The sequence below is a fragment of the Herpailurus yagouaroundi genome, unplaced genomic scaffold (assembly GCF_014898765.1).
Source record: "Herpailurus yagouaroundi ecotype Mexico unplaced genomic scaffold, PumYag 161, whole genome shotgun sequence".
NCBI classification, from domain to species: domain Eukaryota; kingdom Metazoa; phylum Chordata; class Mammalia; order Carnivora; family Felidae; genus Herpailurus; species Herpailurus yagouaroundi.
Genome location: NW_024412402.1, coordinates 7,857,667 through 7,877,969, shown reverse-complemented (window position 1 = coordinate 7,877,969; position 20,303 = coordinate 7,857,667). Strand labels below are relative to the sequence as shown.

Here is a 20,303-nt window from a genome sequence, read left to right as displayed (position 1 = left end):
AGCAGCAGCCAGGGCACTGGGGTGGCTCAGCTGGGGCATCCAAAGGACAGCCCCCCTCCTCCTACCCCAGGCTGAGATCCGGACTGAAATCCAGATCCCTCTAGGATGCTGGGGAAAACCATTCAGGGGAAGGTGTCTCCTTGGGGCATTCTGACACAACATTGCCTGGGGAGGGTGTTGGCGAAGCTTCAAGCCTGTGCAGGACCAAGTCGCCTTGGTCTGTAGGACCTGGGAACTGGGGAATCCCCGCACTTCAGGGGACGGTTGTTGGAGCAGCTCTGTTCCTTCTGCAGTGTCCCTCTAGCGCCCTCTACTGACAAAGCCAGACATTATGCCCTTGGGTTAAGGGGAAAATATTTAAAGGGTCCAGATCCATTTTCACAGAGCAGGCATCAAGGGTGAATTTGAAATTGAGAGGCAATAAACCACTAACCAGCAAGAGAATTTAGTTCTCTTATTCAGTCCTGGAGAGACCAGAACTGGGGATTGTTTCTCTTTTTACAGGTGAAGAAAGTGACTTAAGCTCAGAGATTAAATGACTTGTTTTGGGCCAGATAGCTAATAAATGACAGATCCACATTTCAAAATCAGATTTGTAGGTTTTAAGGCCCCCATGATTTCCACTGGCCTCTTCGAAATATAGACACCAACAGTCCAGCTAGAAACTAACACTGGCACCGAATACCCTTGTCCAGACCTTGTAACCTAGATCACAGTGTAGTCGTCCTATAATATACTTTCCACTGGTCCTAAGAATAAGAGGAGCTATGTGGATAACGACCTGTTTGGCTTTACCGTACTTACCTGATTTTGAGACTTAACGGAATAGATCGTACCTATTTTGGTGGAGTCCCCAAAGCCTCTTTGTACCTATATGTGAGTTGAGCCGTTTATCGGAGTTCTAGCTCTATACCCCTTTGGCCGGTTGACACATCCCAGGGGTCTCTGCCTGGGCTTTCTGGAGGGTAGGGGCAGAGGTTGATGATGGCTCTTTGATTCTGATTTGAGTGTTTCCTTTTCTCCTCCCCCCCCCCCCCCGCAAGACTTCCTTTCCAGGACACCCTGCTCTTGGCTGCTTCTTGGTTGAGTCTGGATTTCCAGCCCGACTCTTTTGGAGCCTCTGGGGTCCTGTTAGGCTTCTCCCGTTTACCTCATTTTGGATAGTAGTTTGACAAGTTACAGCGTAAACCAGTACGGAAATGACACCTCTTTTACAAAAATCTGAGTCATGAAACTCTGTTTTGACTTCGGGTGAGTTACTTAGCCTCTCTGGGGCTTAGTTCTTTCATCCATCCCTTAATCTACAAAGGGGGATGGCCTTTCCAAAGCTCCTCTCATCTCAGAAACACTCGGTGGCTGTTTCTAGTTTAACATCTTTTGGCACCAGTTCCAAACATGTGAGCTTTCACTTGCCTGACCCCGTCCCCAGCAAGTAGTTGATGAATTACAAGTAAACGGAAGACCGTGTGATGTGCTAGCGGGAATCGGGCTTTGAAGTCAGACCCACAAGGGTTAACATTCTTGGCGTCAAATCTCAGCTGTTTCATAACAGCGTAGCCGGTAACTCATTTTCCTGTGTCCTAGCTTTTGACTTTGTGGGATGGGAAGGACAAGGCCTGGCTCCTTGCATCAAGAGCAGTAAAGCACGTGGTGCATTTTGCACAGCCACCGGCACATAGTAGGGGCTCTGTAAACGGTATAAAGTTGTAAGTTCCTTGAGGGCAGGGGTGCTGTCTTGGTCAGTCTTGAACCGCTTTTGGTTCTTGATCTCTGATAGGCATTCGGTAGTCCCACCATTTTGAACTGAAATGCTTACCACCACGAGGATTGCTTTCCAAGCTGAGTCTTTATAAAGTGAATACTTTCATATGAATAATCACCCTGGAGTTTTCTAAGCTTGATTGCACATGTTCTTCTGTCTGGAAGCAGTACCTTTACAATTTTATTAAATTTCTGGTTAGTATTTCTATGTCCGACTACATGGTTCTTTTTTTTTTTTTTTTTTTTAAACTGCAATTACATGGCCTCATAGTAATAGTAGTAACATTACTAGGGATTCGCTATGCGCGAGTCATTATTCCAGGCGATTTACGCATTCCTTGAATATTCCTAATCCTGTTATAATCTCCAATGTTTGCACGAGAAACTGAGACACTGGCAGGCTGAATTACTTGCTGGGACGTCACGCAGCCATTGAGAGGAGCAGTCGCCGGGGTCCGGCTCTAAAGCTAGTGCTCTTTTACTCCTATTTGGTCTTACTTGGTTCCACTCTCGTTTTGAATCGTGTCCTCAGAGGTCACTGTCGAAAATCCAATCAAACTCAAACCAGCCCCTTTGAGAATGAAAGGGAAGGTGTAGAGTTCAAGGCAGTGGGACATAAATCTATTTTTAAGCTTTTAAATACATTTGTGAGAGACTGCCTTCCTCTTTCCAAATAAGCTCTGAGATCAGAATGAGCAAAGGCCAAACTCATGTAACTTCGTGTTTTAAGATTAGAAGTGTCTTTGTCACGCTGATCTCTTGTAGTCCCCCGTGGTCCTCTACCATGCCTCATACTTAGACCCCCCTCCCCCTCCACATCCCTGTCCCCCAAAACATAACCCCAGTGACAACACTTGGCTCCATGGACTCCCTCCTTCCTTAATAGGATCCAGGGTGAGTGTCTCCCTCCGGGGCCCTAATCTGCTTACTGGCCCTGTCTTTGCCATTTAAGCAGCCTTTTACGTAGGAGGAAGATGAAGAGGAGTTGATTTTCTACTGACAATGTGAAATAGTAGTAATTGCATAGTACTGATAAGTTAAAACAATGGAACCCATCAATGGCTTATTCTCAGATCATGTTAATGGAACCCCAGAAGTTGTCATCTGGCTTCCCCCTTGAGACTCTTTGGAGGTAGAGACCCAAGAAGTAGGGAACCTGAATGAAATGTGTGTTCAGATGCCAACAGCTTATTCCATTTCTCCCTTTATTTTAGTAACAGCATTATTTTCACTGTTAGGGAAAAGATTGGCTTGGTAGACTTTAGGAACCACTTTAGGCAGCGTGGATAAATGAAAAAACACAAGTGATCAGCTTTCATCATGACAAATGGAAACTGTCATTTAATTTTTATCCCCAATTATACAGCTCCGGGACCAATTTTTCAGGTGGAATGTTGGAGCCATTAAAAAGAAATAAGTAAACTATACCATATTCCATCATTTTTCTGGCAGCTAACCAATGATCTGTAGCCTTATTACATGTATGTTTTTATAGAGATATTTTTCTCTTAAGTTTGTAGAAGGCTGTATTAACTCTTTACTGATTTCTTCTTGAATGCATTTTTGCAAATGAATTTTGTTTTTATCATGAAGTGTTGGTTGGGATTTATGTTTGATTTTGGCTGGCAGCTATACTCATTTTCATCTTTTATGTTTTTCATTACTGGAATTGCATGGAGCGATGTTTCTTTAATTCCACCTGGAGTTATGTTAATGGACCCAGTGTTGGCTACCAACTGTGTTAATTTGGATATTGGAATGTGACTTGTAAGAAAGAGAATACGTATGTAAAACCCAGCCAACTACCGCGTCTCATACCTAGATATGATACAGAAAAATTGGTACTCCCTTCTGTGCTCCTATAACATTCTGTCTATTCTTTTACTGTAGCGTGGAATAGGGCGGAATAGGTTATAACTTAATGGATCTCATGACCATGTTCCCCAGTAATCTGAAATGTAGGGACTCTGGGCATATTATGATTTGGCTATTTTATCGTGGCTTCCACAAACTTAGCAGAATGCTTGGTACATACTAGACATGCAAAAATATATTTTTTAAAAGCCTGATTAAATGCTTCCCCCCCCCCCCTTTGGGGATATTTATAATTCTTCAGTATTGAGATATATTATCTTCTGAGGACACTAAAACCCTTTATAACCACGTGTTTAATCATTTTTATTCCATCTAGAAAAATTTTGCATGTGGCACGTGTAATCGTTGAATTTTACAGGTGAGAGAAATTGAGATCGAAGGTTACTGATGATTTGCCAGATATTAAGAACTCCAGAGAGAGAGGCATAGCTGGGACCAGAACCATTGCCTTATAGCTTCCAAACCCAAAGGGCTTTGGAGAAGATTCCAAGTTACGCTGCTTTGGGGCTTTGTGCTCAGGTTGCACAATTATCAAAACCTCAATTATTTTTGATGCATAATTAATACAGTAAGTGGCGGTGGGGGCGATGGTCAGAAGGCCACGGTGTTGGGCTTTTGGAGAAGCTGGTTAGTGGATGAGGCCTATTAAATGCATCTCTACATGCAGATCTGTTCTTTCTCTTGGTCTTCAAATCTCTTCCCTTCATTCACCTAATTAGTAAATCCTGGGAGCCTTTGGCTCTGAGCCAGAGAATGTTTTATCTACTTGACTTTGGCATCAGAATAGTTAAACTTGGTTCTCAGTAAAAGAGGTCCTGGAGTGTACGAGGAACAATAAGGCAACATTTTCTTCGGATGTATGCCTTGGCATATGCTTGGAGGAGAAATGATCCCCTCTTGTATCTGCTTCTGAAACTGTCATCTGGTACTGTTAGCATTAGAATATGCAAGTAAGCGTATAAACATGCTGATGAAAGTACTCTTTTGGCTTGGAACCTTGTTAAGTAAAAGGTGTTAGATCATGTATCCTGTCCTCAGGGGTGCTGGACTAAACAGCTGCACTTATCCTTGTTAATGCCAGTAGCCTCCTGCTTCAGAAGAAGCAAATGGCCTTTTGTAAGAGCTGCTGTGATATGAAGTTACTTTTAGACAAGCCTGTTTATTGGGAATATTAGCATCTTAGTGTAGATTGGCAAACGGCAAAGCAGGTAGCAGTTTGAAAGTGTTCTCCTACTTTCTTTTTTTCCCTGCTAGTTCTAGGAGGAGTAAATCCAATGAAACAAATATGCGTGATTGCTGATCTGTCATAAATCATTGCCTGTGGTAGGTGCCTGTTGTTAAGGCTACATTAGCTCTTCCAGTGGGAAGGGGAGCTCTTGGATTTGACTAATGTACCTGCACTGATGGAGACGTGGTCATATTCTATCTAGTCTCTTGTATGTAACTGAACTTATCTTGTGGCTTTTTTTGGGGGGGGGGTGTGCAGGGTGCTGGGATTTGGAATTAGTGACTCACAGAATTTCAGGGTTGGAAGACCACAGACTGTGTTCAACACATAGCTGAGAAGTAGGCCTTTTTGCTTTTAAGTAGCTGTAACGGAATGATTTGTCATATATCATCCTCTGTGATGTCCACTCATGGGTCCCTTGACTTACACCCCAGAGTCTAATCCTTGCTCGTCACTGTCTATTTAGTGTGGCATCCACAACTGCAGTCTTGTTTTGGCTTCCCTTATATATCAAGTGCTTTAACATCTCTATGCCTTTGTCTTCTGCTCTGCCCTGACTCTCCTTTGACATCCTAATTACCGAATCATTCAGTTCAGAAGTCAGTTGCTCTGTGGGACCATTCCTGACCTTGCTCCTCCACCTGGTCCCAGGTAGGCTTCTGTGATCTCTCCATGTTGTGCGCCACTCCCCACCCACCTTGCACCTCCTCTCCTCTCCCTCCCCACTTAGCACATGCCTCTCACCTGCCTGTACTTCCCATACCCTTTGTTATAGTTTCCTGCCTGTTCACCTGGCTCCATGTGGATTGAATTCTGTGAAGGCAGGGTTCGGATCCTAATGTATCACAGAATTTGGGGTTCCTAGCGCCATGCCCAGCTCTTAGGAACAATACACATTCAGTAACCTATTACCATCAGCTTAGGGTAGAGGGAACGATCACGTTTCTTGTTTGTTCCTATAGGTGTGGCTTTTGAGGCGCTCGATTATAAGTTGTTCATTGCACTTAAGATCAGTTGAAACTCTCAGGACTTCCAGAGTTGCCACATGTGGTTTTACATAATTTGGGGATTAGAAAATAACGAGAGGGATGCTGAAGGTGACCTAGCATGGCTTTTCATTGATTTCAGAGCCCGTATTTCTTTCTGAGAATATTAGCCTGTGGCATCCAGGTGGTTGGTGTGAATGAGGGTCCGTATCTTGCTCACTTCATGTAAAATTTGATCATGTTAAGAAATTTAATACCAAAACGAGCAATTTCTCTCACTCAAAAAAAAAAAAAAAAAAAAAATCCCCCGCCTGCTCTTGAATGTCCTGATGCAAATCCACCCACTGTTCCCAAGCAGTGAGCTTAACTGTCTCTCTAGTGTTCCTGCAGTTCCATGTAGGAGTCAAAATTATTAAATGTTGTGGTAGAAATCAGACAGCTTTCTCGCTTTTTTAATGTTGTTTTTGTCTAAGGGCATATTCCACATCTCTAAACTTTATCCATCTTTATAGTTGAGTGGTCAAACCTTCAAGGCACCGAGGCACATGCCCTTACTTTGATTGGTGCGTTCTATCCTTCTGGAAGGTATGACACATCCTACCCTCCTCCTGCAATGGGAGATACCCTCAGCCAGCATGTATGTACGTGAGTTCTAAGCCTACAGGGACGGAACCAAGAAAGCGGCAACTAAATTCCCTGGAGGCCCAGCCGTTTGTTTGATTCTTCTCTTTCCAGAAGAGAAGACAGGTCTGCTCCTATTCCACATTTTTAAGAACAGTGACTGCCAAAATCCTGAATCCCCAAATCCTGTAAACCTGACTTGGTTATTATACTAGAAGAGTGAAAGCCAAAGGGACACTTAGTGTCCACAGTTTTCTCAGAAGCTCTGGAGGAAGACTTCTAGAACCCGAGTCAATAGGGTCATCATTCAAATTGTGACCTCCCGGTCCCTCTGAACTTAGTGCTGTCTCTGGAGTGGGTGGCGTTTCCTCCAGATTCCCCTTTGCCGTCTGTATAGCGTCCGATACATGGATCCTCGGGTGTGAGGAGGCACAGTTCATGTTTCTGCAGTAGTAAAGGATCCCATTGCACTTCTTATCTTGAGATTTTCCTGGGTGGAGGGTATAATTTCTTTGTATTTGATTTATTTTTCATTCACGATTTTAGCAAGTATTTGTTGAGCACCTGTCACGTGCTAGGCACCATTGGGAATTGATGGTTAACAAGACAGACAGAATAGAATCCCTGCCCTCCAAGAGCTGAGGGTCTATGAGAATATAGGTAGTTAAACAATGAGCGTGTATTATGTGTGGTAGGATAGGGAGAAGCTCTGTCAGGAGGCGAAGTGTTTGCTGCTTAGCATATTGGTACAGTGACTACATATTCTGAACCAAAATTAGAGCACAAGAGATTAGGGGGAAGAGAAAAAAGTTCATGCTGACATTATTGTGCCGAGACCACGTGTCGATGGGAACCTTGAAAATACAGCTTGGACATTAAAATGGGTGGAGTTCTGAGACATTTCCATGATTTATGGGTTCCGAAGGGGTAGAGTATTTGAAATCAGACCTGCCTTGGCAAAACCAGGATACATAGTCGCCGTATTTCCTAGCTTTTGCCACTTGTGCAGCTGAATTTGTGGAGCTGTTAACAGAGGGAACAGATTTTTTTTTTTTAAATTACTAGCCTGTAATAAAGGCATAACAGAATTTATTAAAAGTGTGATTTGCTTTAGAAATTCAGAACCCTACTCCCGTGGTTTGATGGGAAGAAATAAACCGGGAAAAAATGAGCAATTGTTCATGTTCTCAGTGCAGATATTATTAAAAGACCTTCTGTGCTACTGGAGTGTTATGGATTCCCCCTCTCAAAACACCACTTGGCTGTGCTTTGTCACTAAAGTTGATCTGACAATTTCCCCTAGATAACTCTGAAATGAGTGTACGTTCGTGACTTTGCATAATAATCGTATGCCTTTAATATTGCTGAGGTCAGCACGTGGACATCTCTGCAAAACTTAAAAGAATTGGGCCTTTCAAGCTGCAGTCTGTCAGCCGACCACATCCTCGGAGACCACGAATAGAGATGTGTAGTGCCTCTCAGTGTATTCATCTACGCGGATCCGTGATCCACGGGCCAGTAAGGGTAGGACGGAGGAGGCAAAGACGTTTGAAGTAATGAGCAGTTTCTAGAAGAGAGCAGCTATCCGGTCCACCTCTAGACTACCTAAACCATCCTAGATGAGCCGCTGTAAAATGGCCATGGCACCAAACCTTTGGGAACGTGGTCTTCCTTGAGCCCCCAGTATATATATATCTTCCACCTCGTTCCTTTACCTCTTGGCCAGTTTCCTCTTTAGTGGTAATGAACACCCGGTTAACCTTTCATTATGAAATCCTTTTACTGGGTCCCCTGCTGGAAGGGCTGGGGGCTCATAGAGGATGGGTTTGAGAAGTCTTTTTCGTCGCTGCTGTGCAGGGCAGGTAGAAGGTCCACGGATAACTCCCTGGATGCCTCTCGGAGTAGGTGCTCTGATGATAATGCTTCACCTTTAATGCTGCTTGACAGGATTTAACCACACATGCAACAAATCAATGCAGTCCAGAGCACAGGTGCACTTGATCTATATTATTTGTCTTCTTTTGACTGATGCAGGTAAAAGAAACCATCAGATAGCTTCTTGGTTAATACAGCTCTGTTCTAAAAAGAAGGCAGTGATGTATTTTGGGGGTGCATATGGCCCAGGCTTGAAACGAGGAGGGGGTTTACCAGTCTGGACAACAAATAGTCAGCATCCAGCTAAACCAGGCTGTAAAAGGAGCGTGGTGCCTTGGAACAAACTCTAATGGTGTAGTAGCATCATTGAAAAATATAGCCCACTGAAAATCCTCAATGATCATTTTATTTTTTTTTTCAACGTTTATTTATTTTTGGGACAGAGAGAGACAGAGCATGAACGGGGGAGGGGCAGAGAGAGAGGGAGACACAGAATTGGAAACAGGCTCCAGGCTCCGAGCCATCAGCCCAGAGCCCGACGCGGGGCTCGAACTCACGGACCGCGAGATCGTGACCTGGCTGAAGTCGGACGCTTAACCGACTGCGCCACCCAGGCGCCCCTCCTCAATGATCATTTTAATGAAACTAGTGTCACTTGTGAGTGGCACTGATCTATAATCTTTTTTTAGAGCCGTGAAAATATATTAGACATAAGGCGGATGGTTTGTTTTTCTTCTGGTTTTTTTTTTTTTTTTAACCCCTCCCAAACCTCCACAAACAGTTCTGTCTGATTTGTTTCATCGTTGTTGTTTTTTTTTTTCCCCCTACTGCCTGTAGAACAGATGTTGGAAAATAATGCTTGTCCTGTCAGTTTCTAGAATCTGCAACAAACTGAAGTGTGTGCTCAAGGTAGATGTCAGCATTATGCTGTTGCTGCCACTGGGCTACTGAAAGACAGGATTAATCCTGTACTGGTAGAATTCCTGTACGGGTAAATCCTGTACTGGGGTTAAAAAAAAAAAAAAAAAAAAAAGTCTGGACCCCTCTATTTAGGAATAGGAAGCTCATCCTAAAATGGACCAAGCAGAACACGAGCAAAGAGGTGATTTTGGACCAAAGGCACAAATAAAGGATGATTATTGCCTGTTATTTAGTGTATGATGCTTTGTTCTGAGACTAGGTTATACTGTTTTGCTGGGAGCTCACAACAGATCAATAGTAATTTTGTTATGGGCCAGATGTCAAAACAGAAATGTGCTCTGCCAATCCCTCTGACTTTCTAGGACAACTAATATGCTAAATGCATTTGCTCAGGGTCCAGGCACACTCCCCGCCATCACCCAGCCCCCGATGTTCTGTAGTCCTGTTTTCTTTCACATGGAGCCTGGGGGCTGTGCATTTAGTTGAGATTCTCCTGGTTTTTCCTTTCTGTGATATATTTCCTCTGATGGAGAGTAGGGAAATTGCCCCAAACGCCCTCCTTTTCTTCGCCCTGATGATGAGTTGGGTGTACTGTCTACAAGTAACTTCTGGTTACGGGTATTGTCTTTATGGTAAGAGATAAAATCCGTGGCAGGAAAATGGTTTTGAGGAAAAGCAAGCTGGCAAAAAGCGTGTTCTTTTTTTTTTTTTTTTTTTAAGCTCCTCTGTGTTCCAACTCTGAAGTTTTTATTTGGGTCTGATTAGGATTTGGGACTTAAATATTTTCTGGTGAAGAGGGATTTCAGGGATGTGGAATTGCAGTATTGCTATATTCCTGTTTCCTCCACTTGTCTCTTCCACGAAACTGCTGGTTATCCACCAGTTTTTGGACTCAGTTAGGGCAGCATCCCGTAGTCAAGATTTGCTTTTGCAGAAATATTCAGAATAAGCCAGAGGACGGAAAACTGGCAGATTTTGGCAGACGCGGCATGGCCGTGGAATTTAACACGGTGTTAGCATCTTAAGTCCGGAGAGCATTGGGCCTCCCCCTCAGGCTTGCCTATCTGAACCTAGCTTTCTTCCTCCGGTTCCCCCCAAACAGGAAAGGGACAAAGGAAAAGGCTTTCCTTCTCAAGTCATGAACAGATTGAACAAGGTCAGAATGGTGGTTTGACAGCGTGCTGGAGTTTTCCATCCTCCCTCTGGGGCAGGTCTTGGGTGTCTTAAGCATTACCCTGTCTTGTGGGGTAGAACTCTCCACCTGGGAAGAAACATTCCATCTGAGGTTGTCAGTTCTTCTAGAACTTACCACTGTGCCAGGTTTTGTGGTGTATTAGGACACAGAATGCTCCGTGCTGCCCAGCAGCTTTCTCCAACGGACCTTTTTCTCCCTTGCCAGAAGAACAACTTGGATTCCATTGTTCTTTCATATCTTTGATGCCCGTGCTATTCAGAGCATTGAAGCTGATAGTAAAGTGAAGAGAACAAAGGTCAGATCGGACTCGGGTACCTTTTCTAACAGCTCTTTAATTTATTGAGTGACCACTGAAAGAGGGCCTTTCTTCCCTCCTCAGAAATCAAGTGTGCTGCCATCGCATTCCACGCTCTACCGTAGCGGCAGAAGGGGTCGCGTGACGAGTCAGCTGGTCCCTCTGTTCCGGAACCTTAATAATCAAGTCCTCCTACAGAGAGGCACTGGCTCTCCTACCACTGGGGTGCAGAGGAAGATGGCTATGTGTGCATGGTTATCAGAAGAGCCAGCTAAGAGAATGAGGATCCAAGAGCATAAAGTGCCAACTCATGGGACAGAGAAGCTAAAGGGTCCACTGAGAATCAAGTCCAAGCCTTGGGCTCCCCGGGCAGAGCTAACCAATTACATTCATTGTCATGGTTATTACCTCAGCTGTAGTTAAGCCCCCTACGAGTCCCTGAGTACCTGACAAAGGAACTTGAGACTTGGAGCCAGAGAGTTAAGACAAGAAAGCCAGTTGGGTCGCTGCCCCGAAACAAAATTCAACAAATGAGTGGGGAGTGAGTATGAAAAGCGCAATTATTACCTGAGAGCAAAGCAGCACTGAAGCTCAAGAAGGTGAGTTATGATGCAAGGAGCATTTTTGGAAGAAGCTGTAGCAAGATGTACCCAATTTAAAAGCTATGCAGGATTCCAGAATCAGGAGAAACAAATGTGGGACTGTCTTGCCCGCTTTGTATCATCTCACGCGCACAAAAGTGAGCATTTCTATAGGAGTGTGTATATACGTATAAACTTTTTTCTAACTTAATGGGTGGAGAGGGTCAATGAGTCAGATGAACAGTAGAACATTCCTTTGTCAAGTTCAGAGCCCCCATGACCATGGTAGAGGTTAGTCTAAGCCCTGTCTTGGAGCATCTTTGTGGAGATACTCAAGCAGTAGCAGGTATGGTTTTCAGAAGGTTCTGCAGATTTCTTAAATGTTCACCACTTCTGTACAGGATCAGATGGTATGTCCCACAGGCCTAAAGCATGTATTATTTCTGCCACAACTCTACTCTGCTGTTGTAATGTGAAAACAGGTATAGGAAGTACACAAGGTAGAGAGTATGGCTGTGTTCCAATAAACCTTTAATATGGAAACTGAAAATCTGTATTTCAGACACTTTTCATATGTCATGAAATATTACTCTTTTGTCAACCATTGAAAAATGTAAAACCGTTCTTAGCTCTCTGGCTTGATTCGGCCCACAGGCCACAGTTTGCCAACCCCTGCTCCAGACCCTTGGCTGTGTGTGCCTCCCAGCCCAGGTTATTAGTTAACCGGAAGTTTTACCATATTACGATGGAGTTTGGTAGCAACTATGAAAAAGTGAAACATCCATGACCATCCTCTAATCAGAGGTCACCTTTTTAGAAAATCTCTTACAGAGTGTGGTTCAGTCCATTAAAGTTGGGACTGGGGTAGGGATTTGGTGGCTTCAAGTGGGAATGTGGGTGAAAACCAGTAACAGTAAGGGATAATAGCGAGTGAATCCTTGCTGTATACATCAACACTATTCAGTGTTGTCGACAGATATCTCACATAATCCTCCTAAGATTTCTGTGACCGGAGAACTATTCTCTCCATTTGGCAGATGAGAAAATCAGGCTTGGACGGTTCGGAAACTTGTGGGAGGTAGCAAGAAATAGTGGAGCTTGGATCCCAACCCAGGCTGGGCAGAGTAGAGAAATGCAAATCACTTGGCTGATTTTAGAGCGCTTAATCCAGGATCTTGCATGTGGTAGGTCCTCTATGCAGTTAATGATTTATCTGCAGCAGAGGAGGGACGGGTGGGGTGAAAGGGGAAGTCATAATAAGGCATTAGGGACTAAAGAATAGGGTACTTTTGTCACAGGTTCACTTGAACCTTGCAATCAACCAATATCTTGTCAAGCCAGAATATGATTTTTGGAAATCAAAGAGGAGTCATAAAAAATAAAAGTTCAGAGAAACTCATGTACTTAAAAATGTGGCAAATCATAGACGTGGAGAACCCCGTGTGAAGGTCCTTACTACTGAGTTCATGAACTTGCATTTGATAGCCGAAGTGTTGTGTTTTAGAAAGCTGGAGGAAATTTTTTTGACTCACTGCCAGTCATTTACTTAAACTTAAAAGATCCTAGCATTAAAATTACTTATTTGAAGTGCTGGCAGGCTAATAAATTCAGGGGGCTATTTTAAACATTGTCAATCTAAAATGTAATCCTATTAAAATAATTGAGTATTTTCTGAGTGGAGAATTCCCTTGTCCTCCTGTCCACGGCTCGTGAGACAACAACATAAAAGGCATCCTAGAATGTCCTCTGAACATCATTGAACCAAGCAGCGTGTTTGCGTAGCGTGGCTCTCTGGTCGGCTAAGGATTTCCTTGGCCAGACCCCTCTCAAAGGCAAAACCCCCACCGTAATGACAGGTTTTTTCTATAACGGGGAATGGGGATTGTGTTTGGAATGATACCTTACAGGGCCTGGGAAACCTTCTTGGTTTGTTAATTTGTGCTCATTTCTCGGCATGACTGAAGGTTCTGTAATTTGAAACGTTTGCGTTTTCTTCCTTCTGTTCATTCCTTGGGCTCCTTTTCATCCAGCAGCTTGGGTTACCTTGAATTAAATTGGTTTATGGCATGCCGTTTTCGGTAAAACTCTGCAAAAGAAATGGTCACATAACTCAGAAGGTTTGCCCTTGGAGTGATTTAGTCCTGCTGGATGATAGCTGAGGAGGCTTATTGACTTTGAGCTCCCTTTGGAACCAGATTCAGAAAGCTGTGCACTTCTGTGGCACCTGTGAGACACTCACTTGAATAGAGCTACTGAGAAAAGCATTTCAGTTATTGGCATTTTTCCTAATGCATTTTGTATGTGTCTATACCACAGGGAGAAATGTGTGGTTATTGTTGAAATATTATCTACATGGCTTTGCAAAAGAAGAAAAGCCCCCGTACGGCAGTCAACAGATGAGTCTCCTGGTGTTGCAATGGTTTGGGGTCTGTGCTTCTGTCTCCCCCAAACACCCGGACAGATAGATGGCTGCATTATCTGAGTACACCTATTGGACTTAGAGAACCCTTTAAAGGGACCTTGAACTTGGCAGGCTGGAGGTTGGGAACCGTGACTGGGAATGTTGTTTGTCCTTTCTGTTCCCCTGCTTTGGACCAGGAAGCTGTGCCTTGACCATTTGAGGAACGGCACTGTGGGGTTCCCAGGTAGGGAATCCGACTCTCACGAGTGCACAGGCATTGATTGCTTTCTCCTCCTGAACAGATAGACTCCTGCTTAAATAAAAATTTGTAGGGACAGATTTTCACTTGTGATGGGTGAGCTGAGCATGTTGCATTTGTCTAAAGGGAGCACTTTTAGGTAGGTGGATGTGTAATACCCTCAGGCTGTCAGGGCCACCTTATTCGTGTCAGCAGAATCCCTTCTCCCGGAACAACATCACAGGAAGTTTGGGTAATTGATTCTCTTGAGCAATACAGATATTGGAATTCTTGATCATTGGACAGAGCTACTCCTTTATATTTTAAAAACATCTGTTTGCTATTCTCAGGCATTCATTAAACACTTATTGATCGACAGTCTACCATGTGCCAGGCTCTAGGCTAGTTGCTGAGGATGCCAAGAGGGAAAAAGGCAGTATCTCTCTGACCTCACAGTCCACTAAGGAAGGCAGATCCCAAATGGATAATTATAATGCATGCATCCATTAATTCAAGATTCTCTAAAAATTTAATTACCATGTGCCAGGTCCTGGTGTGGGACGGGAAGGGGACAGCGGTGAGCGCAAGCAGACTTGGCCTCTGCTCTCATGCCCCTTCCAGGCAAGGAGCAATTACTAAATATATTTAAAATAATTATGTATTAACCAAGCGATCGCATAAATGTGCATTTATAACATGGTCCAAGTGTCATGGAGGAGAAAACTGTAGGGTGCAGCGAAATCCTATACTAAGAGATACCAGGAGAATCAGATCTCCTCTGGATGGCCAGGGAAAGCTTCACCGAGGAAGTGATTATTGAACTGTGATCTGAAGGGTTGGTGTCAAGTTAACCAGGCTATAAAGGGCGGGAAGAGCTTTCCAGAGGGAAGCAGGTGCATTGAAGAAATTGAAGGAACGCCATTATGGCTGGACACAGAAAGGAGCTGGGTAGCCGCCGGCCTGTCTAGGGCCCTGCAGGCTCTGGGAGGGATTGGGCTTTACTTAAAGAGGTATGGGAAGCCTTTGAGGGGTTCCAAACAGGTAGTGAGGGATAACATCCTAACTTTCTGGAAAAGACCAAGGTAGCTACAATGCAGAGGAGTATGAGTGGTTGCAAGTGGGTACAGATAGTTTAGGAGGCTACTGTCTGGACAAGAGGTGGTGGCGGCTTGTATTCGGGTGGTGTAGGGGCAAGAAAGGAAGTGGGCAGGCTTGAGTAGTATTTTGGGAGGTCACATCTATAGGCTTGATGATGGATTGGATGTGGGCCATGAGGAAGAAGGATGGTCCAAGGATGACAGAATCAGAGGCCATGTAGTGATACATTAAACAATACGAAATGAATCCTTATTTATTTATTTTTTTTAATTTCTTTTTTCCAACGTTTATTTATTTTTGGGACAGAGAGAGACAGAGCATGAACGGAGGAGGGGCAGAGAGAGAGGGAGACACAGAATCGGAAACAGGCTCCAGGCTCTGAGCCATCAGCCCAGAGCCTGACGCGGGGCTCGAACTCACAGACCGCGAGATCGTGACCTGGCTGAAGTCGGACGCTTAACCGACTGCGCCACCCAGGCGCCCCATGAATCCTTATTTTACTTCCAGATATAACTTGTATATTTCACGTAGTAGTTGTCAATCTGTTTTCCCAGTTTTGGGGTACTTGTTTGTGTCTTTGAGAAGGGAAATTGCAGTTCTTACCCCTCCTTTCCCTTTTCATATAATTAAGGTGGCGGAAATACTCAGTTATGATTCCAAAAGGAAGTGCAAAAAGAGGCAGACCCAAGCCAGAAGACAATATCAAAGGAAAATATTTCCAGCAACGTCAACAAATCGTAAAGACACCGTCAGCTACAAACATTTACTGCCTCCTGCCTTCCCTACCAATTCTAATTCAGAAAATTTAAATGATTTTTCTTCGATCAAAAATGAGTTAAAATACTAGGGAGTCTTTTCTTCATAAACTGAAGTCGGGAGTAATTTATTTTATCTAGAGGAGAGTATTAAATTAGCTGTCAACTGTGCTACACAGGTGGATGGTAACTTTTGAATGAAATGACCACATCTCCGCTCCTGAGGCATTCATTTTCATCTCTGCTTTCCATTGAAATAGGCAAAACATGAAATGTTGAGATAATAGTGCTAAAATTCCAAGTAATTGCTTTTGTTAGCTCAACTCCTGTTTACTCATATTAATTACTGAAATTTGATAACCCCTTTGTTTTGTGCTTCGCATGACTCTGAAAGCAAGGGACAGAGCTATAAATCAGGTAGGCGGTTCTCCACCAAAGGCTCCAGTCCTTTGCTTTGATGTTGGTTGGCAGTTTAAGGCTAATTCCCTTGGCTTGATAGGTTTATAATTCAAGAAGATGTGATTTAATGTTGATGGAATTTATTTTTGAAACACATTATAGGAAGAAAGCCTTTCAAAGTAAATGAAGTTTTGAGGTAAGTCTTCAGTAAACAAAGACTGTCAGGGTCTCTAAATGCCCAACTTTGGAGATCTCTATAGGATAGGTGTGCCTGTGTAGTCAGTCCATCGTCAGCCATCAGCAGGAGAGGAATGATGGCGTGAAAAGCAGTGTGGGAGCTCTGGAGGCTTATGAATAAGTCGTGCAGTTAAAGACGTCAACTTGAGGCACCTGGCTGACTCAGTGGGTGGAGCTTGCAACTCTTGATCTCGGGGTTGTGAGTTCGAGCCTCTCGTTGGGGGTAGATGTTACTTAAAAATTAAACCTTTCTGTTTGTGTGTTTGTTTTTAAAAAGACATCAACTTATTTCTTCTTTCTAAATTTGTTTTGTATTACCTTCTTCTTCATGGCATTTCATTAATCATGCTCTTTAGAAGTTATAAAGGTGACCCTGATAGGTATGCGTGGGTGTTTCTGGTTTTGATTTTAGTGTATTTTGTACTAAAGGCTTGTGACTTTAGAGAAATCGTGAGTCCGTTTTTCCCCCCAACCTGCTGATTTCATAAACTTCTCCAAGCTCTCAGCTCATTTATACATTCATCCCCTCAGGAAATACAGAGTGCCAGGCATTGCTAGGCATTGGGGATTGAGCAGGGAAGAAGCCATATCAAGTCCTTGCCCTCATGGATATCCTTGTTTCGGACACTGTTTAGAATAATCAAAAATCACTTTTTTTTGGTAATCTCATGGCACGATTAACTGAGTAGAGCTCAACAAACTTAGTGCATTCCATTTGATGAAAATTGTTTCAAAATATAATACCTGATTCTCTGCTTTTTAAAAACCTAGCATATTGAGGGGTACCTGGGTGGCTCAGGCAGTTAAGTGTCTGACTCTTGATTTTGGCTCAGGTCATGATTTCACAGTGCATGGGATCAGCCCCTGCGTCGGGCTCTGTGCTGTCAGCACAGAGCCTGCTTGGGATTCTCTGTCTCCTCTCTCTGCTCTTCCTCTGCTCATGTGCAAGCCCTTGCTCTCTCTATCTCTCTCAAATTAAATAAACCGTAAAAAAAAAAAAAACACCTAATATATTGAATTCCATTTTGCATAAATAAGTGACTTGAGATCTTTTAGAATACAAATATATTTTGCTTCAAGACCATTAATATGGATTGATGGTTTTACCTATTCCACACTTGAAGAAATTGCTCTGCTTTTTGAGTTCTAAATTTTTAAAAACTTTTTCAAATTTAAATTTCAAATAAAAAATTTAAATATTTCTTGTCCCCTTTGGCTCTCACCACTTTTTTCCTTTTTGATACATGTTTTGATCCTGTTTTAGGCTGGAAAACAAGGTAAGATTAGACATGTATGAAAAGTATATTAGAGTAAATGGTGATGGCCCTTTGTCCTCCATTTAATAGTTAAATGTCATCCATAAGTGGGACTTAAGTGGGTCTGTGACATTTCAGTGACTTAGATGCTCCCCTGTGGGTTCTCTGACACTCTGGAGAGTTGGGTTTGCTGAATACCTGGGCTCAGAGATGAGATATTACTCAAACTGCCTTGTCCAAGACCTGTTCCTGTGAAATCCTTTGAGGCAGTAACCTCTTAATTGCAATGTTTTATGATCTTCTCCTTCCTGGCTTTCCACTCGTGCCCTCACACACTCTTCTGTCTGTGTTTGTTTTTCTTCCACAGCTCAGCTTTGGTGAGAGGAGTGTCTAAAATGACATCTCTACATTCTGTCTGTTGTATATTAAGAATCATAATGAAGAAAGAAATAGTGAAAATAAGAATTTAGGAGCTTAGAAACAATTGCAAAGCTTCTAGACTGGATACTAGATTACATGAACACACAACATATTGATTTGGGGAATAAGAGCTATATATAGTTCAGATTCAAGCTATGACAGATGGGGGTTCACTAGCAACAAATCTGATGACTTCTAGGCACAATTCCAAACTATTAAAAAAAATTCACCAGATGCAAGGACTCTTGCCATTCTTAATGGATTCACTGTTACATAAATGAGTCCCATTTATATATTTTCTCCCATGGCCAATTATCCTGAAGGCGTTACAAGAATTATTTTATTTTTTTCCATTTAATGGATGTATTGCCATGTGGCAGTAGGCTAGTTATATTGGTAAGTTGGCTCTTTTCTAAAGGGATCCACAAATACCTAGATATTTAGCTGAAATAAAAGACTAAATACCTAGATATTTAAAATTTACGTAAAGTCACAATCCACTGAGAACTGTTTTTTTTTTTTTCCCCCTGTAAGTATTTGCACACTTGTCTTGGAATGCTTTCCAAAATTGACTCCTTCAGAGGGCGTAGGACAAGTACATCTGCTAGTCCTTTGATAATATTTGGACAGCTCTGACGTATTTCCTTCAGTCCTTGACATTATCGCCTTTAATTGAGCTTCCAGTTTGCTATATATAAATGTACTTTTTTTGTTTAATGTGTAATTAGACAAGTAATACTTAATATGAATGTATATCAAGTATATATTTAGGAATATATTTCCTATTAAAGAATGTTTTAGAAAGGGCTGAAATCATCACTGATGGCTCTCATCCATCCTAGCTAACTTCTGTCCTTTTTCAGCTACCCATCTATCTACTTGTCCAGTCGAAGATGTAAACAGAAAATCCTTAGAAACTCAATGGGATAGCACATGTGGTGTTATACTCTCTTCATCTTTGACCAGCAGTGTCCTAGAAGCCTGGCCATTTTAGCCATTCCCCCAGATAGTGTGGGCCATTTACAGATTTTTTTTTTTAACTGTAAATCATACTTCAATGAAGATGACTCTACATGCCTCCATGTGCGCATTTCCTAGAGTTTCTTTAGGATATGTGCCAAAGAATGGCATTGCTGGACCATTGAGTATGCATGCTTTGAATTTTAATTGATACCTCTTCCATCTGGCTACTGGTCATTTTAAACTTGGAGTCACTAAGTGATTTTTTTTTTTTTTTTTTTTATGTGAACTGGGCAGACCAAGTAACGTTCTTATGTGGAACAGAACTCAAGATGGTCTCATTATGCCCTCAGGTGTTCCCATGCCCTCTGCCCGCAGCCTTCATGGACTTCCAGAACAGATTAAGTGAAGTTTGTTAAGATACATGTCTTGGGAGACACAGCAGTGTTTTCCTGGCTCTTGGCTTATGCGTTGGATTTCTCTTCTGGTTTCATCTTAATCTGTCTCTGTGAATGTAAGTGACCTAGTCCTGCCATTCCGACTCAAAGAACTAAAATTGGCCGAACCACGCACGTAAGCTGTGGAGAGACCCAGAGGGAGCCGAAGGAAAAAGGTGGGGGGAGGTGAGAGGAGGGGTGTCCTGGGGTGAAACTAAACCTGGTGCAGCAGAGCCTGCCAGGACCTCGTCCTCACCGACGTAGAGTAAAGGGGTGATACTTCTGCCAGATGCTTCCTCACCAGGTGCACCTGGGGAGGACCTGGAGGCAAAACTCCTTGAACACCTGCTTCTCAGAGTACAGGGGTGAAAACAAGAAGGGAAAAAGGATTGCTTAGCAAGCCAAGCCTCATGGTGGAGCTGCCCTGAGTCCCACCTCCCCACTGCCTCTGAAGACAGCAGGCAGCCGTACTTTGGGGGCGTTGAAACTGTAGCCAACAAGGGTCTGGTTCAGGAAGAGGCTGGAGGTCAGAATCTGGCTCTGTGTCTTGGGGTACTGCTTCTAATTGACAAGCACACCTCAGAGGTCCTGTGGGGGTGGTTCCAGACCACCGCAGTAAGGCGAGTCATAGGAAGTTTTGGGTTTCCTGGTGCATGTAAAAGTTAAGTCTACACTATAGTAAGCACAGCAGCATGGTTTAGAACGTACATACTTAATACCAGTGACTGTCACCTGTGCCTTTAGCAAGTCCTAGTCACTGATCA

General features: G+C 43.2%; 1 protein-coding gene across 13 annotated transcripts in view; it reads left to right on the top strand.

Moving 5' to 3' along the window:
- Nucleotides 1–20,303, top strand: part of CADM1 (cell adhesion molecule 1) — a 331,439-nt gene that overhangs the window by 58,056 nt on the left and 253,080 nt on the right. Inside the window, exon 1 of one of the 13 annotated variants that reach the window (XM_040483089.1) lies at nt 13,884–13,983. The exons of the other annotated variants lie outside the window; for them this stretch is intronic. Within the exon in view, the coding sequence (XP_040339023.1) occupies nt 13,899–13,983 (85 nt within the window). The 5' untranslated portion in view covers nt 13,884–13,898. Of the gene's footprint in view, nt 1–13,883; nt 13,984–20,303 lie in introns of those variants that run through there. 13 annotated transcript variants of the gene reach the window in all.